We start from the raw sequence: 26,045 nt of genomic DNA on the forward strand, positions 1-26,045 counted from the left end.
AAATGGCTTCTTTTTAATGACAAAATGTAAAAATTATTGACCATCCAAAGTAATGATAAATTCATATGCTCATGCTGGTCTGCTTGCCCCACGTACAGCAATATTATTTCAGTGCCTCAACAACATTATGCCTCTCTTTTTCTTTTTTCATCATCAAATCTGTAACATAACATATAAGAATTTGTCTCGGATTTCGTGTGTGTATTATCAATTATCATAGTCAAATCAATCCGAAACCCAATTTTTACTTGCTGGGATGGGCTTGGGTTGAGTTCCCTTCACTTGGGGCTTCACTTATTCCTCTCCGAGGCTTCTCCGCCAGTGGCCCAGAAACCAGTAAGGTTTCCAACCCAAAATGCCTTATGTCGAAGTTTGAACACATGTTTCAACTTCCGACTTCCATCCAACAAGGGAAGGAGAAGAGACCATCTCGGCCTTCGCTCTCTTCCACCACCGCGAAAAGAGTTCACCTTTTTCTCACTTTAAAAGCTTAAACCAATTCTTTTTTACCACCAAAAAAAGTAAAAAACCCAAAGGTTCTTCTGTCTAAGAACAGCCTAATTGATTGGTTTTTCGAGTTTTGGAGAGAGTTGGTTTTGTGTTGATTTCCTTGATTATGCAAATATCCAGATGGCGAAACGTGTTGGTACTCAAGAATTCATTGGTTTCAGCTTTCTTACCTTCAGAACCAACGGCTACTGTTGCAACAACCCATGTTGCTTCATTCCATTCAACGCCTATTACCTGTGAAAAATGGAAGAACAAATGGAATTATGTGAGTCTATTTCTATTTTTCCTTATTTTATTTATGCTTATATATGTTGAATGCTATGGGTGAGTTTGGGAATAGTTTGGATTTTTTTTTTTTTAGTTGGGGGAACTGAATAGCTTTGGATAGTGTATTTTAAATTGCAAGGTCATGAATTTGTGTAAGAAGGATTGGTGTCATTTCTTCAATGAAAAAAATAAAGAGAGTAAATCTTGTATGTTGAATGCTGTGGGTGAGTTTGGTGATAGTTTGGATTTTCTTTTCTTAGTTGGGGAAACTAAAAAGCTTTGGATAGTGTATTTGAAATTGCAAGCTAATGAATTTGTATAAGAAGGATTGGTGTCATTTCTTCAACGGAAAAAAGAGAGTAAATCTTGTTTTCTGAATGCTGTGTGATGCTAACATCAAAATTAAATAGATAATTGAGGTTCAATGTTTCATGCTTGATTTTATGTTAAAAATCTCTGCTTGGTGGCACCTGCGCATTTGTCTGAGTGGTTGATGCATGAATCTCTGTTCAAAGAGCAAAAAAAAAAAAAAAAACTCTGCTTGGTGGTGTTTGATGGGCGCTACTGTTAAGATTATTATTTGGTGAATGATTCAGTTGACTAATCTTTTCAGCTGATGGAGCACATCACTTAACTGGTAGATGATTGTATATTCATAATGTTTAGTTTTTGCAATTTTCAACCTCATTCTCGATACTGCCTGTCCCTAGTCCTGAGAAAGTAAGTTCTCTTCTATATGAATAAGTTTTCTACTGCTTTTCCTTTCTGGACCACCAGCAACTGCATAGTTGAGCTTTAGATTTTAGTAATGCATGAAAATTTTTGTTTAGGAGTTAGGATAAAGCTGTATGTCTTGCCTTTGATGAGAAAGTTTGACCATTAACATTATTTTTGCAGGATGAAAAAGGGGCTCAACAACCATCTAAGGTATGCAGTTTGGGGGCATCTATTTGTGTAATTGTTTGTACTGCTCTCTTAATTATCTTGTTCCTATTATGTCAAATAGGCATATTGCAAGATTGATCATTTTCTGATAACTTTTAGCATACCAAATTCAAGGTCAAGTATGTATGTTTAAGATACCTGAGCTATGCTCCATCACATGTTTAGGTTTCTTCTTCATATTATCTTTAACCTTGATTGCCAAATCAATTATTTCATTCAAATTACCCTGGGGACTTTCCTAGCAATCTTAACAAAAACCTAATGTGCCTCAGGAAAGGAATACCTGTGATTAATTGAAATGTTCACATATCTGCTAATATTTAAGATGTTGCTATTCGTCAATTTCATAAGTAGCTTTGTTGTGAACTTTTTGTCTCCTTCTGTTAGTTTTCTTCATTACTTTATTTGTTTGTAATTAATAAAATTATCTGACATTGCAAATATTGAATGCAGACTTATGTAAGATATGCAGTACGTCAAAAGCGTGCTGATGCAAAGAGAGCTCTAAAAGACCTTCTCTTTAATACTGGTTCCTCAAGTATTTCATTTCAGGTAAACTTTTCAGGGCGCCTGTTCGATTTAGAACCCTTATCGTATTGAAGGTGTGGAGTCGCATCTTCCTGGTGCACTATTTATTTCATGCTCATGGCATAATTAAATTGTGATAAAATTAACTTTTGGTTGTTCATATGGTTTCATTCCAACTTTTATTTGCTTATTCTGATTTATTTAGGAGTTAATCAATTATTTTGCAAACAATGGACCAATAATCTGCCCAGTGCTTTGGAGTTTTAATTGCAAGAGTCTGTTTATATGGTTTTATTGAAGTTTAATTTTGGTTATACTGATTGTGTTAGAACTCTTTAAGTGTTCCATAACCAAGCCAAATTGTAAACGTTTTGACATGTCAGTTATCAGATAGTGGCATCTCATGGTAACAGGTTCATCCAAGGGACTACTTTATAGAGTGAGAGTTGGAGCACAGAGGTGTCTGTTTTTGAAATATTTAGATAGCAAGAACACCATAAGAAATAGCATTTATTAGTATTTATTATTCATATTCATTCATGTTTCCTAATAAAAGTGTTTTATCTTTGTTTTTGCTAATTTTTAATATTTAGGTATGTTAAACCATGAGAGTGAATAAAAACATATTTGATGAAAGGTTATAGAGGATTTTAATTGTACTTAAATTGTTGAAGATACAAAAGCTCCTGTATATTGTTTCACTATATTGACTGATAATTTCCATTTTAGTTAATGATGCAAAGACCATTGAGAGGCAGGGTTCAAAATTTATGTACTCTATTTTTCTCTGAGCTATAGATTCCATTCAGTCATGGTATTGTTCGCCAAGTGCTCTGCCAGATCAAATGGGTTGTAGCTCCTTAATTTGCCAAAACATTTCAGAGTATGTGGATTATTGTAACAATTCAGGGATAAACACCAGTTTCCTAGTCAAGCTGCAGCATTACTGGATTTATAGGATTTCACACTCCCTGGGCAAATTATTTATTTAGTATAGGACTGTTCCGAATTACCCCTCTCAAATGGAGCCAATACTGGATATTGATCTTGTAATTAAAAAGATCAATGCATGCAGCATGTTTACATTATAAAAAATCATAAGGACGAGCAAGTTGGATTATTTCTTGGTCTCTAATGATTGGTGTATGCCTTGGAATTAATTCTAATTTTTTCATTGTTTGCATTGTTGCTATTTACATGTAACATGAAATTGCAATTTTATCATTTCATACATAAAGTGTGCGTCTAGGATCTGAGTATAGATGTTGGATTTTAGTAAGGCCATTGAAAGAGTGAGGTTGCAATCTTCTTGTGGTGGGTGATGTGATGACAAGTTGGATCTCATTTTCTTAAAAGCTAGTGGACTCTAGTGTATGTAAAGCCTGAATTTATTTATTTCCCAAGTAAACCATTGGTCTCAAGTGTATGGGACGATACCTTTATCCTGCTTCTCCATTACATTGTATCAGAGATTTAGTTTACACAAAATTTGTTCCTGAAATTACAATGAACTTATGCATGCCTTTGGCTTCTAAATAGGATGACAATCCAATATGGAAATTTCATGGAACAGAAGGCCAGGATTCAGATGGCTCCAATAAGAAGTGGCGATCAAGGTTTCCTGGACAACGTGCTGGGAAATCTAATCACAAAAAAATAAAACGTGAGCTTCAACTATCTGTTGTTATTTCGTTCCTCTTATTGTTTCTTTAAATGAAATTTAAAATAAATATTGCCTTCTTTATGCAATAGTTTCTGCTGAACTGGGTTCCATAATTTGTCTTAAATTATGCTGGGTGTGGAATCTAAGATTTTTTCATAAAATAATTCTAAAATCTGATTAATTATTTCTGCTTAGTAATTATCTTGCTTTATTGGTCTAATCTTATGTTTCATCCGTCTATTTTTCTAAAACAATGAGTAATTATGTCAGACTACTGACTTGATTACCAAAGAAGTAACTGAATCTTTGTTTTTAACAAGACAAAGGATGGAAAGGGTATTTGAATGTGGGACCTTGAGCCTCACACAGCAGGTTTTTTTAAAGTAGCATCTGATATCATTAGTGAAATGGTGAATAAATTTCCTGTTATGCAACAGCCGCATGCCTATCAGTGGAAGAACTTTATTTTGTTAAATAAAATGTGAATATCGTCATAATATCGAAAAGCAATGAAATTCTGTTATGTAGCCCAGGTAGCAAAAATAACTCTGATTTTCTTTCCTTATTCATGAATATTGTATTTATCCATCATATGCATAAGAATTTAAGCAGAGATGACTTACTAAAGTCAGAACTATGGTTTGTTATGAAATTTCTTGTTTTCTATATTTGTCATGGCAGCTTGTATTACCATTTCAGACACATTCAAAAAGAAAATGGTTATTCCATTTGTTTGGAACAATAATGCCTAGATATCATCCAATATTAAAATACTCTTTGCTAAAGAGAAACCACTGTGGTTATTCGACATTGATATGATGTTTTCTTTAAAGATGCGCCTTTGATAGCTTTGTTACAAAGTGAGATATTAGAACCTAGCTAGCTAATCTTGTTTGTAAGGTGAAAACCAAGGCCACATTTGGATTATATAGGTGTGATAGATTTTTGAGTGCTTGCGCCCTCATGTGTGATTTGACAAACTGGATGTCTTCTTTTCTCGCATGCATAGGAAGGTTTAGAAGAGAGAGTTTCTCTGAGGACTTTGATCATCCTGAGACAATCTTTCAAGCTACATTTGGGAACAAATGGTATACTTGGTCTTCTAGTGGGGAATCTTCTTTCCAAAATTCAGAATCTGGATATGAGTGGAGAGAAAAATCAGGCTGGACTAATCAAAGAAGAAAACAGTGGGAGACTATGAGTGAAACTGAGTCTGAGGATGAGTCATATGCTGTAGGATCATGTTCTGATAGATTAATCCTTGGTCTGCCTCCAACTGGCCCCTTGAAAATTGACGATGTTAAAAATGCGTAAGTACTTTGGTGCTTTCATTCAACTTGAATGTAAAGAGGCCTGTCATCTTGAAGATTGGACATATTTCAGTTTTTCCTTTGCTCCAATTCCTTTTATGTATCCTAAAATTATTAATATTTACCTTGCAGTTTCCGTTTATCAGCTTTAAAGTGGCATCCTGATAAGCATCAAGGTCCTTCACAGGTTAGTTAGAGTTTCCTAATTCCAATATTATTTTTATATTGTTGAATGGTGGCAGTTTTATGAATACTCTCCAAGATTTCTGGGTCCTTAATGCATAACCCTCACATAATTATGGCTTCTGCAGCAGGCAAGTTTATGGATTTTTAGTTCCTGTTTATTAATTGCGTTATGATTCTGTGTGTCAGTGTGTGTGTGTGTGTGTGTGTTTTGTGTGTGTGGTTCTTCTTTATTTGTTTTTTTTGGTTGGAGTGTTTGAGGGGAAGCTGGGGGTAGGGATCCTATTTGAGGACAATGTTTAGATATTGACTTAGTGAACTGAGTTGTCATCACATCTGTGATTTATTTTCTTCTTTTTTTTTTTTTTATTTAATTTTGGATTTGTGATAGTTACATGATCTGGATGCATGTATGCAGGCAATGGCCGAAGAGAAATTTAAGCTGTGTGTTGATGCCTACAAATCATTGTGTAATGCTCTAGCCTGAGGTGGTTGGTGTTTCATTCAAATGCTTACAGCTCCAAGTAGGTTGTCTTGGAGAATAGCTAGTATATTGAATTATTCTTCTATCAATTTTTGGTCTTCTTCATAATTCATCGCCAACACCAAGTTGGCTCTTCTACGATTTGATTATTTGGCCCAAAATATTGAGAATGGGCCATAAATTTATTTTTAAGAAGGGAACAGGGATTGTAAACTTAAATAAAATAAAATAAAAACAAGGTGATCGGAAATCTTGATGATGATTTCTTACTCAAATTTCATGGCAATTATGACAAAAAAAATATTTATGGTGGAAATTTAATTGTGCAACAAAGCATAGGTGCATATGATCACAAGGTTTTATGAACAAATAATTCGTGTTGAGTACTGGATGTGGGAGTCGAGTACTAGATGATCGAGTAATGTTTCTGCTTAAAATGTCTAAATCAAGTTTTTTTTATTCTTTTTGGGTTTTTTAATTTCATGTGGGAAAAGTCTACGAAAATTTTTCCCACACAAGGTTTTTCCTTCAGTTATTTAAAATTAAAACTACATTATGATTCCATGTGCATTAATAACATAAACGTGGTTCATGGAAGAAAATCTCCAATTATGAGATTTTGTCAAAAAACTTGTAAAAATGAGTAAAGGTAAACTCTTAGATTTTTTTTTTTTAGCAGTGGTAAATTTTTAAATTTTATTAAAGCGTTGAGATAATTTAGAAAGTTTTTTTTATATATATAAAGATCTCATTTATACATCAACAAAAATAAAAATACTAAAATATAATAATAAGAATAAAATGTATAAAATTTAAAACCAAAAATCATCCTTAACAAATATCAAACACTTGATGACAGAATCAATTTGAAGGAATAGACAAGCCTTCTTGAATTCTCTCGAGGTGAGGAGGATTTCGAAAACCCCCACTAGTGTGTTGGAAGGCCTAAGAAAGGTCTCCAAAATTTAATGATAAATAAGACTTGAAAATATAACATGTAAATAATGATTAACGAAAATAAAAATAAAATTCATAAATAAGATTAAAATAAGATAACCAATCATTAATTGGTATTGTTATTTAAACAAAGGTACTTCACGTAATCGAACTCCTGAATCTATTTTGATTAAATATATCAAAATTTTTCTTTTAAGTAGCTAATCACATTTAAATAAAAAATATTGATAACGACTCCAAACCTCATGTCGAGGCAATTAAATTCTCAAACTCACACGTTACGACAGTTTGATAACTCCACTAGAAATTGAATCTAATATTTTCGAATCTTACAACAAAATTTAATAGATTGTCACAAATTCTACCTCACTAAGAGACGAGATGAATATTAAATTTACAAGTAAGGTTTTGAATTAAAAAGATTGCCCACGAAAGCTGTTCCAAAGTTGGTATTCAATTAGCTAATGCCGTTTGTGAATAGAACAATTAAAAGTGGAGCAAAATAAGATTAACAATTAAAAGCGGGATTTAATAAAGAATTTCTACACCCTGACAGATGCGAAAGGACAGCAGCTAGGTCCCATTGAGGGATTTTCATATTTTGGATGAATATTGCGCGGGGTTGGAGCTTTCAACGGTAGCTTCCCTGTCATCATTTTTTACCCAGTAACTCCATTATAATCCTTAATTACGCAAGATTGATGTTAAATGAATGGTATTAAGCCAGATGAAAGAAAATTACTAGGCAACATTACCCTCGTACCACATTTGTGGACCCTCACACTCCAATTCCAACGGTATTATTAATGGAATGAAGCAAACAAAGTTGCACCAGTTTCGTTGAGCTTACGGGGAAATTGTACTTTTTTATACTTACCGTGCCCATGAAATTGGCTCTGCAGGCAACTTTTTTGCAGTTTCATGTGACATATTACATTTTTTCCTTCTTTAATACAACTTGGTTGATACTTTTAACACTCGGACGGTGAAAAGCGAAAACAAGACCTGGCCTCACATTTGCGCTTAACTACATTTCTCATGACATTAAACTATCTACCACCCCCAATATTTATGGTTTCCTTGCAAGGCCAATGGTCTGGGGGGGTCCTGAATTCTACGGAGGAAAGAAGCATTTCCTATGAAGCTTCTTTGCTGGTAAAAAAAACTAGTACTCCTGCGAAAAAGATGAAGCATGTGAAAATAAAGGAATCTCAATCTCGTGAAAGGAAAGCAGAAGAATGGACCATCTGCTCAAACAGACTTAACCTGTTATGCATCAGTTACACTCTTCTCAGAAACCTAGTTAGCAGTCAAGGAGGACGTTATGGACTTCTAGTTTTCAAATTTCAAATTCAAATATAATTATAGTAATTTTCTGATGCTAACTCTACTCCTGTGAGAAACCTAGTAATTTATACTGCCATTGTTTTGTCTCCTTGTCCAGAAACTAACCATCATCAGAAGTTGAAAAAGTAGATTATCCCCTTTCCAACCTCACAACACACCCCAAAACATAAAGGAATGCTGGAACTAAAACAAGAATTAATCACAATAATACAGTACATACAAAAGTATCCATAGAAAGCCACCCTACCTTCATCATTGCGCATTGGAACTTTTATCAAAAGCACACTCAATTTTACAACCCTAGAAAAATGATAGTAGTAGATAGGAAAAATAAAAATGAAAATTACATAAAGAAAAAAGAACATCAAAAGTAAGAATAATCAACATCAGTTTCAATTTTTTTCTAATTTAACAAGGAGCCCAATCAGGAATCCAAGGTATTCACATAAAGCAATCAGTTGTTATTATCATTAACATTCCTGCCTGTTTAAACGTTAAATTAACACTAAAAATACTCAGTTAAAATATTTTTTTTTTGAAAAAAAAAAATAGACCTTGATCAATGATCACCCACCACCTAAAAACAAAGCAGAACAACAGAAGAAGAGACCATGAAGGCATAGATCAAGATCAAGAAGCCAAAATGCAATGCCCAGTTCCTCTTGAACTTAGCAAAGTAGCTCTCCGGAGGCTCTTGGTAATGAATCTCAAACTCACCCTCTTCTCCAAACCCATCTACAAACTCGCCATTGTTGATCCTCAACTTCATTTCTCTCAGCTTCTCTGTAGCCAACCCGAGAGTCAGCTTGTGGCACCGCCTCTGGTACTTGAACCCATTGATGCACCTCAAGGTCTGAGCCACTGAGACATAGAAAATGAGATGGGACATCGAAAGCAGAGTGATGGGAGCCCAGCAATGGCGGCACTGCAGACGAGTAGACTGAGCCTGAGCCATGAAGACAAGCCCCAGGAAGATGAAGAAGAGCTGGAAAAGCTTATGGAGCTCCTTCTTTTGGAGGTCTATAGCCCTCTTCTTTTCCAGGGTCTTCTCAAAGTGAAGTTGAATTATGGTGTTTAATGCTTGGAGAGCGGTTTCCTTTGGGATTGTTTGGTGGTGATGGTGGTGGTGGTGAGTCTGATGATGTGTTGGCTCATAATCTGCCATTGATGTGCCAAGGAAGATAGAGATCAGAGTTGTTTGGGTTTGGTGAGTGAAGGCTACTACTTACTTTGCAAAGAGTAGCAGTGAGTTTATCGAAAAATGAGTAACTCGGATCTCAAGGAGAGTAAAAACTATTAGAATCTGATGGTGGAGAGAGGCCTGATCATGTGGTCTGGATGTAACTGCCATGTAAACTTAGGATCCTTCATTTGTATATTCATGTGCAGGGATTTCTAGGTTTAGACCCAAGTTTTTTATTCATTCATTCAGAGCCGTAGCTGTAAATAGAGGGCATAGAGCAAAAGAATTTTTGAGCTCTACCATAAAACGAGCCATACCCACACCCAATTACCACCTTTAAATCTAGTATTGTAATCATGAGTGAAGAATAACGGATATATTCACATGAATTCAATGGAATAACTAAATGTTTATCAAAAGTAACAATAATTAATGTCAACTATTTATAACATATATAAAAAATCAATTTCAACATAAATTTACACAATTACTATGAACCCAAGGTAAACAAATTTAAGCTATGTGCATCACATATTCATTGAATCAAAAATTAAAAAAAATGAATATGTTAATTTGTTTAGTTAAATAGGCATGTCACAAAAATAAAACTTGTTGATGGAAATCTTTTTTTCGACCATCCATGTGTTAAATAAAATAAAAATTCTAAAATTGGCATGAAGAGTACACTAATTGTGTGCTTGTCAGGTTGTCAAATTTTTACACTTATCTTATTTTCATTAACAGACAAACACCTGAAAAATCTTAGCTAGGTTCTATCCTACCATATGATGTGAGGAACGTTGCTATAAATGCTATGAGCCAATGTCACTCTCTCACTACAAATCTTTGACTTGCTACTGTAACTCATCATAACATTTATAATTCATTTAAAAATGGTTTTTTTTTTTTGTGTTTGTGACATTGCTGTTAAGATAGGTGCAACACTGCAACTCCATAGTTTCAAAATGAAGTTCATGAAATATTTATTTATTTATTTTTATCTCTACTGTTGTAAACTCTAAAGCAAAACTGTTAAAGGGGAGTGGTTCAGCCACGTGAAACATGGTCCTGAGCCCTTGGACCAGTCTTATCCCCTTGCTTCAATCATAATTAAGCCAGAGGGCCTGAGCCCACGGCTTCCAAGTTCAATGTTTTTGTCCATTTTTGTTTTGAAATTATTCGTAGGGGGTAAAATGTCGCTTCTTGTTGTTGACGGTGAACTTAAACCTTCAACACCGAAGGCCCACAGCAAGAAGATAAGGCTCTGTCTAGGGAAGATTGGCGCCACTTATTGAGTGAGCTGTGGACCCCTTTATTAACTTGACAGTGTCCTCCAAGGTAAAATAATATTTTACATATTTTTTTTATATAATTAAGAGAAGGAAAAAAGATTTAAATTTTATTTTTTAAATAAAAAATAATATATTAATTAATAAATAAAATACTCAAGTGTTAGTATTTTACATATTTAGTTACGCAACAGTTAAAATAAAATAGAATAATTTTTTTAAAAAATTAAATAAAGTAAAAATATAATAAAATAATTATTTCGTAATTTGATGTGATGAATAAAATATGATAAGAATATTTATTATAACTTATTACAATATTTGATAGGTAAAAACAACTTTAAAATAAGCAAAGAATAAAATATAAAAAGATAAAAAAATTTTTTATTATAAATATGATTATTTATTTTTATGTTTTTTTTTAAATTATTAATATTTTATAATTTATTTAAAAAATTCATAATTTATAATTAAAATATTAATATTTAATTTATAATTTAATAATTAATATTTTATAATACTAATATTTAATTTATAATTTAATTGTTATTATTATTTATTTATTTTTTATTATATTTTTAAAATATTAATAATTTATAATCGATTTAATATATTAATAATTGATCATTTAAATATTACTATTTAATTTATACTTTAAGTGATGTTATGATTAAAATATTAATAATTTTAATCAATTTTTAAATTTAAAATATATTTTTATAATATATTATTAAAAGTTTAAACTTTTTTTTACAATAATATTAATAATTGATTATTTAAATATTAATATTTTAGTTATCATTTAATCATTAACACTTTAAAATATGAATATTTTTTTATAATTTAATCATTAACATTTTAATATTTATTTTATTTTTAGTGTAAATGTTATTATGATTAAAATATAAATAATTTTTAAAATTAAAATGTTATTTTTAATAATATATATTTAAAAAATTTAAACTTTTTTCATGCTTATAATAATATTAATAATTGATAATTAAAATATTAATATTTTATTTATAATTTAAATGTTATTATGATCCTAATAATAATGATTTTAATTAATTTTTAAATTTAAAATATTATTTTTTATAATATATAATAAGTAATTTTTCAAACTTATAAAAGACATTTTGGTGTTCATCATTTTTTAAGGCCATTCCTCAACAAACAAATAGTTAATACCATAAGAGGTGTTAATATTAGCTATTCTTTAGTTTTAACTTATTTTGGGGAACAGCTATTCTGAAAGAATGGTTATTTCTTGGAGCATGTGGAACCCAAACAAAGGAACATTTGTTCCTCAAGAAAGGATGAGTCATTCTCCCAACCAAACATGCTAGTAGTAATAAGTTTGAAAAAGTCTTGATTTTGCTTGGCATGTCTTGGTAGGGCTTTTTTGTTCAAAACATTACCTACAAAGCAAGCATGTGATTAACATGGTGTACGGAAAGAGAAAATGAATTGGGAGGAAAAGATGAGTAGAAAACTTGTTTTCCTTGATTAATAAGAAAACAAGGATAATGTTAGCCACAAGCGGGAGTTATATAATTGAAGACTAAATAATCTTGTTTAACTAATCTAATCATTTTGTCCTCTCAATCTTTCTTTACTTTTATGTTCTCTAATATCAAATGGAGGATCGGTTTAATTCTAACATTTTACTATTCTATCATGAACAAGTATAACAAGCAACGCTAACATGGGAATTATATTTCATATTTAATAAGCATCACTCTCTTTTTGGAAGAGCATTTTATAAGCATTACTCAACCCGAATGATGGAGTAGTACATGAATATATATATTCTATTTAATGTCTTAAGAATCAAGTTACGGTATGATAAACCACATTCTAATATAGGACATAAAGTCAACAATTGAATCGACATAATGACACAACGGGGAGTGCAGAAATGGAACCTTTCCAAATCCCATTTAAAGAAAATTGCGTATAAAAAGAAGCCTGGCAAAGCCTAAGCACAAGTGATGAAACCCAAAAGGAGATACTGTTTTAATTATAACCTAACAAAAATGTGGCTAAAAAGCATATCATGTCTAAAGGTTTTTCTTTCCCCAATCATACCAATTGCTGGCGCACGGGTGATATCATTACCACTTTGGTCATAAAGTGTAAACTGAGAGTGATACAAACACAAACCAATCAACCAACCATTTCCCATTGTTGCACAAATCTAAAGCCAAAAAAATTAAAAAGGTATATTTGGAATACTATATATCACACACAGCCTCCCCTTATTCCACTCTCTCCCTCCGCCTCACATGTTTATTCAAACGAATGACCATATACACTTAAGGATGGATACCATTTACCCAGATGCCTCCCACGTTGTATCAAAGAAACTTCTCAAAACTGAAATCTGCCCCCGTACAATCTATTATACAGACACGACACTATGGACCCTGACCCACTTGACAAAACTCAGGCACTCCCACTTTAGCTCTCAAAAGAAAGTCTCACCATTTGTCTCAAATCACCCAATAATTGCCATCGGAGAAGGATCATTAGCTACAATTTGATAAGCATCTCCTTCTTCCTCTTCAGCGTTTCCATTTTCTTCCTGATTCTGATCAGCATTCCCACTTTCACCATCCTCCGTCACTGATTCTTGATGCGGTCGTTCATCTTGGGCACTCATCATGTGCATCAAAAGCTCCTCAGGCTTTAATTCATAACCAGTAATAACTGAACCATCACCCCTTTTGGTTTTCTCTTTGTATAAAGCATCTAGTTGGTGAAAGTAAGGACATGTCTTCGAATCCTCGGGTCTTCTCTTATTGCTTTCTTTTACTCTTTTAAAGTACTTGTTCATATTCTCCCATTTTTCTTTACACCTCTTTGCACTTCGATCGTAGCCAAGCTTTTTCATTGCTTTTGATATCTCCTCCCATAGAGGGCCTTTAGGTCCATTTTCTTGATATTGCAAATCAAGATTAGTCCTCAGCCTTATCAAAGCTTCCACTTCATCTTTAGGCCATCGAGAAGAACTTAGGTGCATATAACTCTCACTACCATTGCTATTTTCTTGCCTCTCAACAATTTTCTCAACAGGGAATGGGGTCTCAGGCAATCGCACTGACGTTGCTTGATCTGAAAACTTCTGTAGAAATGCGAGCACAGCAGCATCTTTAGCTGCCGCAATCGATCTCTCTTGCACCAATAGCTCACGCTCCCTCTTAATCCTAGCCAACTCTTGCATCTTCCATGCTTCCTCTCTAGCCATCCTATCTTGTTCAGACTTCTCTATAGCCTCAATAAATTTCTTCTGCAAATTTTCTTGCTTCTCCATCACTTCCGTCATCAACCTCTCAAAAAACTCAGTCAATTTCCTCTTTTTCTTTCTCGTCCCATCCGATTCCTTACTCGATGAAGAAGTAGTTGAGGCAGAGGTCTCATTGAAACTCAAAACCGGGTTTCGGATAGAACACGGAATGGCATCATGGATAACACTCAAGGGTTGTATTGAGGTATTAATGTGTCCGGTGGCAGGTGGAAGCAAGGAAGGATGATGATCCAATGCTTCTAATTGCTCGAAAAAACGATAATTCTTGCCATTCGATCTTCCAGATCGACCTTCTTTGGTTCTCCTATGGTACTTATAGATGTTCTCAAACTTCTCCTTACATTTCTTGGCACTTCTGTTATATCCAAGCTCGGCCAATTTCCTGGTGAAACAATCCCATTATTGCACCTCAAAATTAATTATCTTAACTCAAAAATTTATTGTAATAAATTTAAGTAACTAAAAAAATTCAAAGATAACTAAGAATATTGAACCTGAAGAGTGAAATTAAAATAAAACACAAGAAAATAGTATAAAAAAGTAAGCACTTTTACTGATAAAAGTTTTTTTCTACATTTAATAGCTCCACTAGTTCTTTTAAAACGGTATAATTAAACAAGAAGGAATTCAATATCCCCCAGTTAAAACACAATGAGCCCATCATTTGAAAACCAAATGTTTGCCACATTTTCTGTTTAGAACCCCACATTTTCCTTTATTTTCCGGTTAATTTTCCCCGGGAAAGAAACACAAAACAGAGTTCAGAAGAAAAAAAAAAAAAGGAAAACCAAACCTGGAAACTTCTTCCCAGAGAGGAGCCTTGACACCAGAGTCTCTGAAAGCAACATCCATGTCAGACCTTATCTTTAACAAAGCCAAAGTCTCTTGTCTTGGCCAACGGTTCCCTGGAAAATTCCGTTCACTCTCTTCGTTTTTCACGGTAACTTCTTCTTCATTCTCCAAGCTGACGTTGTCGGCGACTGTATTATTTTCCGGGAAACCTGAATTTTCCATCATCTCAAAAACACTTCAGTAAAATAGTTTACAGCCCCGAAGCAAAAAAATTGTGAAAATTTAAGTGGGTTTTTCTTGAAGATGTCGAAAAAGTAAATTTTTTTAGACTTTAGGAGATGGGTGTTTTTCCTTTGTTTTTTTTTTTTTTTCTCTTTTTAAGGTAAAAATTGTTTCTCTCTTTTTTCCCTCACAATTCTACCATTGGATTGGGTTAAGTAGGTAACAAAGGGATAGGTGATTTAGGGTTTCTTTAAAAAGATAAAGAGGGGTAGGAGGAGTTGTGATCAAGTGGGCCTAAAACCAAGCTGATATTTTTGACATGTCAACCTTTCATTGGTTTACCTGTCATTTAGTGTCTTTGACTTTTTTGGAGAGCTTTGACCGAACTCATGATTTTGAATTTTGGGTCAAGATAAGTGGGCTTTCCCGCAACGAGCATGCGAGGATAAGTGGCCCTAAATATCTTGGGAGGCCATGGGTAAAATTGTAAAAAAAAAAATTTGGATCAAGATCTTAGAAAATTTCCCTTTTTTAAAAGGGCTGATTTAGGGTTAGAGCTGGGATAGAGCTGGAAACAGCCCTTGTGAAAGCAGCAAGAGCAATAGGTGTGTGGATAGAGACAAGTTGGCGTTTTGTCTTGGCAACCAAATTTGGTTAAATTTGCCAGCTTCACTTTTGCGCACTTTTTGGCCTTTTCAGTCTTCATTTCGTATTTGCTTTTGGATTGCTTATGTACAAAAATGACTAAACTACTCTTTACGTTTAAAAAAAAAAAAGGGAATTTTTGGAAAATAATTTTGAAGATGCTAAAGTTGTGGTACTTGTTTCAACTTACAATCATTTAAACTCACTCATCCATACGTACTTACTTGGAATGAAATTATCATTACTTGTTCTTTGAGGGATACAATAACAATATTCTATTTTTCATAATAGTTCAAAGGGTGAACTCAATTTACAAAATTTGTGATTTTAATTTTTTTTTACATGGTATTTTTATGATTTTTCCCAATTAATAGCATGTAGCCCATAAGGAGTTACACCATCGGTTTTGTTCAAAAAAAAAACTTACAAAAATGCCTTTTAAATGTGAATAGATAAATTCTTATGGAAGCGAAACTTATTCATATAGTATTAATTGAAAAAAAAATTATAAAATATTATAAAAAAAAAAGGTTAAAACCACAAAAAATATAAATGGAGTTTATCTTATTTTAAATTACAATCATAACAATCATATTTGCATTTGAAGGAACAAAATTAACGAAAATGGAATTTTTATTGTTATAAAAAATTTTACTTGGTTAGAGAAAGAAAATTTTATATAGAAAAAGAAAAAGAAGGCATTTATGCTTAAGTTAAGATATTGCTTTTTGTAGCAGTTAAAACTAATTCAGCAGATTTTGTTGACTGCTGTAGAAAAACTTGATTTGGGAATAAAAAGGTCATTATTCTTGTACTTATAGATTAAGATTCCCAGTCATGGTGATTATAAAAATAATGCAACTCGTCTTTGCCACATTGGTTGGAAAAAAATACATATTAAAGACCAAAAGAAGGGTTGATAAAATTAGTCAATTCTACCCAAAAAGTTAAATGAAAAAAAAAAAAAAAAAACCACTTTCCGTCAGTTGAATTCGTTTGTGTACCCATTATGCCGAACAACTTCCTTTCGGGTAAAGCAAGTGATAAAAATTAAACACATGCACGCATGCGATTGGATTGGCAGAGGTAAGCATCGAGTGCTAAATAACAGATTTTTTTTTCCGAAATAGACCAACATAAATCTTGAGTTAAAGAGCATGAGTTGCTATTCAAAACGAAATTAAAAAAAAAAACAAGATGAATATTTGTTTAATTTGCTAATCTGTTTTGGACTTTTTCTCTCCAAAAAGGGCAACAAGATATTTATCAAAGTAAGAGTATAGAATTGGTTCACGTAATGTTTAGATTTTATAGACATCTTTTCATATTACCCAGCCAGCAAGCAAGCATTCATTTATAAGAAGAATCTAATGCAAAAAGTCTAAGTTTTCAACCCTAAGGAAATGGCAGGATGAGAGTTGAATATGTGGTCTCAATCAAACCAACGCGGCTCATTTCCGTCCAATTAATGCAGTTTTCTTTGTGTCCCTTGTTCCTTGCCTGTTTCCAAATATCTTCACTTACCCATTTCATTACTAGTGTTTATTATTTAATACATTTAAGTTTACAAGTAATGGATGGTATTATTAGTTCATAGCTGGAACACTAGCCAATCATGTCTTACTTGCGATCAAACTTTGTATTTTCCCCCTTTGGATTACAACCAAGTTATTATAGATTTCTTCTCTTCTAATTAATTAACCCATAAATCCAAGAACAAATCAAATTGCATTTTGGGTCTACTCAATTATCGTTGGAAGGGTTAACTTGCTTCAAATTCTGCTGATAATTAATGAAAGGCATAAGATATTGATCAAACAAAAGTACAAGGGTCTGGAAAAACAATGGAAGGAGAGTAATTAACTAATGATTTTGATTATTAGTAAAACATTTAATTAATGTCTCCTTAATTTTGGAGTTAACTAATGATTGCAATTTAACTTTGAGTTGTGGGCGGTTCACATGCATTGTATTTTACAAAGGGTTTAAAGGCAACATGACCCCACAATTTGTAGAGTTTTAATGAAATGGTACTCGAATTTTAATCATTTCAATTAATTTGGAGAGGGACCCCCGCCCCTCTCGTTTTCTTATGCAATGTATCAACTTGATGCACTTATTATCACGTTAATTGCTATGTTACGTATGTACGTGTATATATATATATATATATAAATATAATAAATTGACAATGGGCTTTTAGGAATGAATGGGCCTTGCGTAGAATATAGTCGATAAAGTATACTCCACCCAAATCGAATCTTTCTCTTTTATGTTATTCTTCATTAATACTCTGGTAAACGGAATATTGGACTCTGGGCCTATTTCCGTGCCTTGAAGTTGAACCCAACCAACATAGAAGCAGCGGAGGCGAAGAGACACAGAGGAAGAGGAAGATGGGAGTAACCAAGGAGCAAGTTGAATCTTCGTTGACCTCAAGATTGAAGCCGTCTCATCTGGTAATCTCACCTCTATTTCAGATTCTTCAGTTTTCATTCACGTTCATATGCCTTTATTCCAATCCTAGTTGGAAAATTTCAGCCTCTGGGTTCTATTTTCTTACCTGTTTTCAATTGGTTTTAGGTTCAAGTATGCAAAGTAAAGGCTTTTTCTTTCATCCTTAATCATGTTTCGGGAAATACAATAATGCTTTCGCTCTTTGATTTTTGTTTTCAAATAAATTAATTATTTTTTGCAGAATTAAAAATCAAAAAAATTTAAAAAATAAAATAAAATAAAATGCACGAAGGATGCATCTTTTATGTAGACCAATTATTTCATAGTTACACATTAGCAGTTTTCTAATAGCCATTAAGTGAAAGCAAGTTTGCAAGATGCAAGGGATATGGGGTAGAACTTAAATTTTGTTGAACACGTATGGAAAAGCAAGTTGGAAATTGATAAGTAAGAGAGCATCATGCTGCCTTTGATGAATTTGTCTTGAGATTTTTGTGTCACTCTTGAAATTTTGTTGGTTCCCTTTAGGCTGGAGTTGTTTGAATGAGAAAGAATAATATGTCTTTCAAGCTTTGAATGGATTGAGGGTCCTGTTGGGGTGATTAGGGCTCGTTTTGGGTTTTAACACAGTTGTTATGTCTAGGGTGCATGCACTTGTTTGAGCACCATTCATATCACTATAATTTGCTAATTCCCAGGAGCTCAAGCTCGTTCTTGTCATGTAACCATTGTTGAACCTTCTTATTGTTATATGAAAAGATATTGTGATGAAAAGGGTTTTGGAATTAATCTTAATTTTGCAGCTACTAGGACCCAGTTTTAAAAGATGTCGAGAACTGTGCGCTATCATCTTAGCTTTATATCACTTGAGAAGGAAAAATAAAAGATAATTTTCTTTTTGTTTCTAAAAGGTTTGACAGTGACTTTTGTAATAGTTCAGGCTCAATGTTCAAGGCTTCATATATACATATACTGATAGACTTTGTTGAGGACTAAGGGTTCCTTTCTAGTCTCTGGTTGATATATCACCAAAACTGACGTTTGAGTTTCGATTAGAATTAAATTTGTTTGGTTGTTGCCTCCAGTGATTTTGAAGACTGTTAGATTGTCTATTGGCAATTCTTTGATTAGCCATACTTGCACTGATCTTTGCAAGAATCTGGCAGTAATTTCAATCTATTTGAAAGCATTCATAGGTAGCTGAACGAAGTTGTGCTGGATGCTTTTTGAATTTTTTTTATCGTTCTGACCAGGGTCCAGATGATCATGATACTAACCTGAAGAAGATAATTTTCTTAACTGTTTTGAAAAGTGTTTTTTTTTTTTTTTGCTTGGAAAGACTTTTTTTTAATGTGTTTGTTAGTCATAACTCCATTTATGATGTACTCTCCCCTCGAAGTGTCATTTTTTCTTCAAAGAAAAAGCCCGTTAGCTCTTTTGCTTTTGTGCATTATGAGGGAGGTCATTCCCTCCAGTTAGAAAATAGCGCCATGCGCTCTAATGATTTTGAACTTATGTCATCCTTCATCCAATGGCATTGGTACCTTTTTTTCCTATAATGAGGATTTGGCATGAAGGTCATTGTTATCTAATGGCATTAGTAACGTTTGTTTATAAATATATGTGGAGTATGAGTTTATATGCTCAATCAAACACAATGCTTCTGTTCCTGGCATGGATTCCCTTCTGAATCATTTTTGTTTATGCATTGATGATTACTAGAAACCTCTCTGCACTTTAATTGTGAATGACACCCAACTTTTGATTTTTTGAAATTTTGCTTTCTTATGTCTAAGCCTTCCTAAGGTTTATCAATATTCGTTTTTCTAATTTGATACCTGTACATCTGATGTTATTTTCTTGTAAACTAATTCCTATACTTGTGTGTTGCAGGAAGTAATTGATACATCTGGAGGGTGAGTATATTGGGAAATTTTTTTATTTGAATTTCTGCACTAGTTCATCCTTCATTTTGAAACTTTATAATGAGTTTTGTGATTGGATCAGGTGTGGTGCAAGTTTTGCAATTGAGATTGTCTCTGAACAATTCGAAGGGAAGAGGCTTCTGGAGAGGCATAGAATAGTGAATGGTGCTCTGGAAGACGAGATGAAGCAAATCCATGCTCTCTCAATAAAGAAGGCTCTGACCCCCGAGCAGTGGAAACTGCAGCAAGAGTCACAAAAAATCTAAAGCAGATGCTTAGAAAGATACTCCACTAAAATTTGGAGGATCTAAATAAGAGTTCATGTAGCTACTTGAGAAATAGTGTTTGAACTCAAGACAACCTGAAAAGAACAGCTGATACTAGAAATATCAAAGCATCGTTTTACTGTACATTTGGTAGATGTTTTAGCATGTTAGTACTATTACCTTTGCATAGCTGAGTGGAAACTTACCTATTGGACATACTAAAACAATGGAAAAGTAAAGTAAGATGGAGATGGGAGATTGATTTTGTGTTGAAAGAATTGTCCCAAAAAGGATATAAGATCTGACGGTAGTAAATTTCATCTCTTATTGCAATTAAGCATGTGTAAGTAATACTACTAAAAAAAAAGTATGTGTAAGTAATACCCGCCACCCAAAATATAAAAGCTGTCTCGCCTTGAAGGTAAGAATTAAGATAGCCATCAATTTGTTGATGGTAATGCTTGTCTCTCTGTTAGCATGTCCACCTTGAAGCTGGAATATTCCCCTTTGTATATGATAAGGTACTTACTTAAACAAAAAAAATTAAAAAAGACACCACGAAAATGAAAATTGAAAGTGAATTTACCAACCGAAAACCGTACACATATTAAAAGTGCCGAGAGATAATTAAAACCTATCAATTATCAACTGGATAGGGCGATCCCAGCTAACCTCGACATGGTCCTGAGCTACTCCCCCTCGTCTAGACATGAACTTGGGCTTTGTTTTCCTTTCCCAAAAACGAAGGGTGCAAAACTTTTTGTACCAATGATTGCATTCATGTCCAACAAGCTTATCCAACCAGCAATCCTAGCTCCCCAAGTGGTTCCTCTGATATGCAAAATCAAAGCAAGGATGAGAAGTTGCAGAGTGGTCTCAGCCACATATCCAATGACAAAGAGCAATGGATTTAGGCCTACTCATACTACCAAGGTTGCTGAGCAGAACGCTGGCTTAGTCGGTGAGGAAGATGTACAAGATCTTATAACACTTTCCCAGCTCAAAACTAAACTCTACCAGGAAGTCAACGGTATGGCCATTGGGATTTTCAGCCCATTTTTTTTTCCTTCATGGCCAAAGCTTTTGAGATAAAGATTGAAATGTTTGTTGCATCTATGTATATATTCCAAGGAATCAATAGGGGGATTTTCGGAGTACCATCCTCGAAGAAATCTGATATCGAGGCTCTGGTGAAGCTGCTAGAATCTCAGAACCCAACTCCAGATCCTACCTTAAATCTAGATAAGGTAAAATTTAAGTTGCATTCTATTTGTGGAAATATGATAAAGGATGGAGTTACAGTTATGTTTCTCTAAATGGAATGAAGGTGGGTGGTTGCTGGAAGCTTGTTTACAGTACAATTACAATCTTGGGTTCAAAGAGAACAAAGCTGGGATTGAGAGATATCATCAGCTTGGGAGAATTTTTCCAGACCATTGATGTTGAAAAGGTATAATGAATTCATGATAAGATTTTCTTACAGTGAAGCTAATGTGTTCATGAAATAGTTTGAGAAATTCCAGGGGACTTAAATCATATCGTTTCTGAATAAATATCCAGAATCTTACAATCATAGTACACCGAATTTAAACGCTAGTGTGCCGTTTCCAAATGAAACTGTGTTTGTAATATCGTTTGCCTTTTACTAACTTTAGCATTTGATCATGGGAAAATGGAGAGCAAAGCGGTTAACGTGATCAAGTTCAATGCCAGAGGATTGAGTTTGCTGAATGGGAAGCTGACGATTGAAGCGTCCTTCAAGATCGCTTCCAAATCAGTTAAAGCTCCGATTCCCCTTTTTGCCTTTTTCTTCAATGGTACAATTCTACACGCTTATAACTCATGATGGAACTGTTTTCCTTTTTTCCATATTCTACAGAGAGTTGAGATAAATTATGATAACTCAACGATCACTCCAGATCAGGTAAGCTGCTACACTTTTATTAATTGAGCCAAAGACTACTCAGTTTATGTATTCTAACTTGGAATAAACAAATGCTTGTTCTTTGTTTGAGAAACAATAGTTGATGAATGTGTTCCGGAAAAATTATAATCTGTTGCTAGCTATCTTCAATCCAGAGGGGTGGCTGGAGATCACGTATCCTTTCTTATTACTGCTGATTTACTCACCCAACATGTTAGTTTTCTAGCCCTTTGAGATTGGGATGGTGGAGAATGTGGTTCTTCCTTTACTTGAGGTGAACACTGCAGATATGTAGATGATACCATGAGGATAGGGAGAGATGACAAAGGAAATACCTTCATATTAGAAAGATCAGAAGAAGACATCAATGTGTTGACTTAAATTCAATCGTTAACTCCCAAGGATTTCAACATTTCATTTCAGACAAGGCACCAAAAAGATAGCGTACAATGTTAGGTTTGGCAAAAATGCAAAGAGGATTGCTTTTGTCTCTTCCCAAATCACTCTTTTAAGATTTTTGGAATGCAAATTGTCTTTGTTTCTCATCGCAAAATGCGAAAAAACCGTTTGTGCTCCTTTGAAGTTCAGCTTTTTTGGATCATAAAATTGTATTTTTTTAAAAAAGTTTTTTTAAAAAAATTCTGCTCGTAATCTAAAGACAATTTAAAAGATCAATTCAATTGTTAGATATTTAAATACCTTTTTTCAAAATTTTTTTTTAAAAAGATTCTGTTAATAATTTAAAGACGATTTAAAGAGTCAATTCAATTGTTTGAAATTTGAACATCTTTTTAATTCAAAACAATTAATACTATTATCACCTGCCATCAGTGTTTGTAGGGTGTCACCGTTCACATCAATCCTTATGAGGTATTGAGTGAATTTTTATATTGAGTGAATTTTTGTTAATTAAGCAATAAAAAGTTACTTACAATGGCCTTGCCGATAAAGATAATTATAATTGCATTATTTCAATAAATATTTTTTTGAATGATAATTTCTGAGTATTGAAAATATACTAATCAATTTTTTTTTTATTTGACAAAAGGATAAAGATAAGAAAAATGAAACAGAGGATTAAAACTTCGCGTTGCAATTCATTGAGCAACGCACTTTGGAAGCCCAAGGACGAATATAAATACAAAGCTTGTCTGAATTTGGATAAAGGCCGCAGTAAAGACCGTCTCACTGTTTCTTGTGATGGGGGATTTTAGGCCTTCTGCTCTCAAGCAAAGCTAGCAATGCTTTAACATTCATAAGTATGTCTTGAAAAACCACACAAGAACTTCTAATACCATATGAACCCCCTCCTATATTAACTAACACTTTCCGCTTGACTTGCTATCCCAATCTTAACCAACACTTTCGCTTCCACTATAATATATTCCAATCTTTACTACCACTAAAATTTAATTTGAACTTGACTTACCATCTAACCACAGCCTCCAATCTTAACGAACACTCATTTGACTCCTGCAACCTACGACTACAGCATTAAATTTATTTTGGCCAACTTCGCCGAACAAAGTCCCCCAACTAAGAAAACATTGAAACTGCTATTGGGTGGGGGGCATTCAATTAAGAACACCCTTTCCAAAAATTGGCGTATGCCGCTTCAAGTGGCGAGCACACGGTATTCTTTAGTAAAAGGCGAAAGAATAGTTCGCTCTGTGCCCACCACACGGCTCCGTAACTGAATCTATTGTTCTACGCTTCCTTATAAGCTTAAGGAGAAGCTGCTACTTGCTTTCTGTGCATGATGTGGGACTTTGATTTTTTCGTTTGAAATATTCACTTGTGTCCGCTCGTGCTGTTTCCACCTTCATCCGTCACCTTTCCTTTTACCGATAACCGTTTAATTTGTGTCCTATTAATTTCCGGATTGAAAGGATTACCACCACATCCATCCCTTACACTATATCAGGTGGGAAGAAGAAAACTAAATGAAAGGAAAAGACGTGAGAAACGAAACAAACAAAAGGAGAAAGAAAGTTATTTTTCCTTTGAAATGGAAAACGGAAAATGGATTGAAATAAAGAGGTTAAATTAATGTTGTAAATACAGGTTTAGCATAAGCTCGTTTGAAAAGAAAAGGAAAAGTACAAATCCACATATTTTCCTTTCTTCTTTATATTTCCCTCTTTTTAAAAGGAAGGAAACATTGTTCTTCTACCAATTCATATTTGTTAAGTAGTGTTGTTGGATGTCTTATGAAGTTGGAAGATATTTTGAGAAAAACTACAGGAGTATGTTTTCTCACGTGGACTTTATGCTCAATTTAATTGCATTGCCCCCTAGAATGGGCATAGGCTTTTGATCTACATACTCCTGTTTGTGTATTATTCTATGCTCATTCAACCAAGATTACTTGGCATATAAATATTCGAAAAACTAGAATCACTAAAAATTGGCGTATGCCGCTTAAAGTGACAAGCATACGGCATTCTTTAGTAGAAGGCGAAAGAATAGTTCACTATGTGCTACCCATACAGCTTCGTAGCTTGAACAATGGTTCACATACTTCGTTATAAGCTTGAGAAGAGTCGGCTGCTTACATCTTCTCCACTGTGTGAAATATGTCGACTAGAACTATCGATATCTTGAATGACACGTTTGATTTATAAAATAGAATGAAATAAAGAAGAATAAAATATAAATATTATTATTTAATTTGATTGACCAAAGAGAATAAGTCAAAAATTATTATTATGATTTATTATAATATTTGATTAGTTAAAATAATTTTAAAATAATAAAGAAAAAAAGTATAAAAAGACAAAATATCTTTTATTATATAATAAATGATTATTTATTTTCATTTTATTTTATTTTTAAATGTTAATAATTGATAATTTAAATATTAACATTTTTTTTATAATTTTATCATTAATATTTTTATTTATAATTTAAATGTTATTATGATTAAAATATTAATAATTTTAATTAATTATTAAATTTTAAAAGATTGTTTTTATAATATATAATTACATTTTTTTATTCTAATTTTTCTTCATTTTCCTTTTTTATAATAAGAAAAATATTTTTATATAAGTAGAGTGATAAATTTTCAGGCTTGTAAAGAGCATTTTGATTTTTATCATTTTTGAAGGTTATTCTTTAACTATGAAATAGCTAATATTATGGAATTGATATTATCTATTTTTTCGTTTTAGATGATTTTAGGGATAATCATTCCAGATAAATGATTGTTCCTTAAGAGCATTTCACAACCAAATAAAGAAACAAAAATTCCTTAAGAATATAGAGGGAATTGTATTCTCTTGGAAAAAATCATTTTGAACTATTTTAAATTCAAGTTATTTTGAATTTAGGTAATTCGGATACATTTATTTTTAGGTTTTCTTTTTAAAATTAATGTAAGATGTACTCATGTTAACAAAACTCCGGAGTACCAATCGAATTAAATTTTGATTTTTCGGAGTTGAATAATTTCGAGTACGAGTTTCAAATTGTTTTGAATTATCTTTAATTCCAAACATTTTGAATTTGAAAATTTTTTCGATTTTAATCTTTAATTGAGTTTGGGTTTTCTTGGAATAGAAATCTTTGACTGATCAATTTTGGCTATTTTTAGATTGAAATCTTAGACAAACTTACCGTGGGTAAAGCTCCTAACCAGTTAAATAACACAAACTCTCCAGACTGCAAGTGGACAATTTTGCGCACAATACAACTTTCAAAAAATTAATATAGCAACTATTTAACTTAAAATTGTAGGGCTTTACCCCTTGGGGAGCCCTTCCAGAAATTCTCAAAGGCCGGGGCCGAACCCAGGCCCATGAGGGGGTTTGGAAATAGTTTTCAACCAGCAATAGACGCG

General features: G+C 33.1%; 5 protein-coding genes and 3 non-coding genes across 8 annotated transcripts in view; 3 read left to right on the forward strand and 5 right to left on the reverse strand.

The window, feature by feature from the left end:
• Positions 1–366: 366 nt before the first annotated feature.
• On the forward strand, positions 367–6,165 carry LOC110408952 (Chaperone DnaJ-domain superfamily protein). Its single transcript, XM_021418113.1, has 7 exons — positions 367–775; positions 1,675–1,704; positions 2,176–2,274; positions 3,790–3,913; positions 4,923–5,223; positions 5,356–5,410; positions 5,825–6,165. Exons 1-7 carry the CDS (start codon positions 617–619, stop codon positions 5,891–5,893), a joined length of 837 nt encoding a protein of 278 aa, XP_021273788.1. The 5' UTR covers positions 367–616; the 3' UTR covers positions 5,894–6,165.
• A 2,254-nt stretch (positions 6,166–8,419) lies between these two features.
• On the reverse strand, positions 8,420–9,662 carry LOC110409474 (uncharacterized). Its single transcript, XM_021418826.2, has one exon. It carries the CDS (start codon positions 9,357–9,359, stop codon positions 8,772–8,774), a length of 588 nt encoding a protein of 195 aa, XP_021274501.1. The 5' UTR covers positions 9,360–9,662; the 3' UTR covers positions 8,420–8,771.
• A 3,151-nt stretch (positions 9,663–12,813) lies between these two features.
• LOC110409744 (trihelix transcription factor DF1-like) lies at positions 12,814–15,413 on the reverse strand. Its single transcript, XM_021419197.1, has 2 exons — positions 14,767–15,413; positions 12,814–14,355 (listed from the first exon to the last, which is right to left on the reverse strand). The coding sequence occupies exons 1-2, from the start codon at positions 14,988–14,990 to the stop codon at positions 13,164–13,166; spliced, it is 1,416 nt and encodes a 471-aa protein (XP_021274872.1). The 5' UTR covers positions 14,991–15,413; the 3' UTR covers positions 12,814–13,163.
• A 2,421-nt stretch (positions 15,414–17,834) lies between these two features.
• LOC110409531 (BolA-like family protein) lies at positions 17,835–20,424 on the forward strand. Its single transcript, XM_021418897.1, has 3 exons — positions 17,835–18,091; positions 19,983–20,005; positions 20,097–20,424. The coding sequence occupies exons 1-3, from the start codon at positions 18,029–18,031 to the stop codon at positions 20,278–20,280; spliced, it is 270 nt and encodes an 89-aa protein (XP_021274572.1). The 5' UTR covers positions 17,835–18,028; the 3' UTR covers positions 20,281–20,424.
• Positions 20,425–20,564: 140 nt separating this feature from the next.
• LOC110409530 (Plastid-lipid associated protein PAP / fibrillin family protein) lies at positions 20,565–22,696 on the forward strand. Its single transcript, XM_021418895.2, has 7 exons — positions 20,565–21,310; positions 21,412–21,527; positions 21,608–21,730; positions 21,959–22,057; positions 22,160–22,204; positions 22,305–22,378; positions 22,492–22,696. Exons 1-7 carry the CDS (start codon positions 20,959–20,961, stop codon positions 22,583–22,585), a joined length of 903 nt encoding a protein of 300 aa, XP_021274570.1. The 5' UTR covers positions 20,565–20,958; the 3' UTR covers positions 22,586–22,696.
• Positions 22,697–23,773: 1,077 nt separating this feature from the next.
• LOC149527619 (U5 spliceosomal RNA) lies at positions 23,774–23,891 on the reverse strand. Its single transcript, XR_016350795.1, has one exon. It is a non-coding gene; the product is annotated as a U5 spliceosomal RNA (small nuclear RNA).
• A 693-nt stretch (positions 23,892–24,584) lies between these two features.
• On the reverse strand, positions 24,585–24,698 carry LOC149527620 (U5 spliceosomal RNA). The gene has a single exon (XR_016350797.1). It is a non-coding gene; the product is annotated as a U5 spliceosomal RNA (small nuclear RNA).
• A 1,244-nt stretch (positions 24,699–25,942) lies between these two features.
• Positions 25,943–26,045, reverse strand: part of LOC149527621 (U4 spliceosomal RNA) — a 151-nt gene continuing 48 nt past the window's right edge. Inside the window, exon 1 of the small nuclear RNA XR_016350799.1 lies at positions 25,943–26,045. This exon is cut by the window's right edge and continues 48 nt beyond it. This is a non-coding gene — a small nuclear RNA (U4 spliceosomal RNA).

Source organism: Theobroma umbraticum, unplaced genomic scaffold (genome assembly GCF_002168275.2).
Source record: "Theobroma umbraticum cultivar Fairchild unplaced genomic scaffold, ASM216827v3 scaffold_44.0, whole genome shotgun sequence".
In the NCBI taxonomy this organism is placed as follows: Eukaryota; Viridiplantae; Streptophyta; class Magnoliopsida; order Malvales; family Malvaceae; genus Theobroma; species Theobroma umbraticum.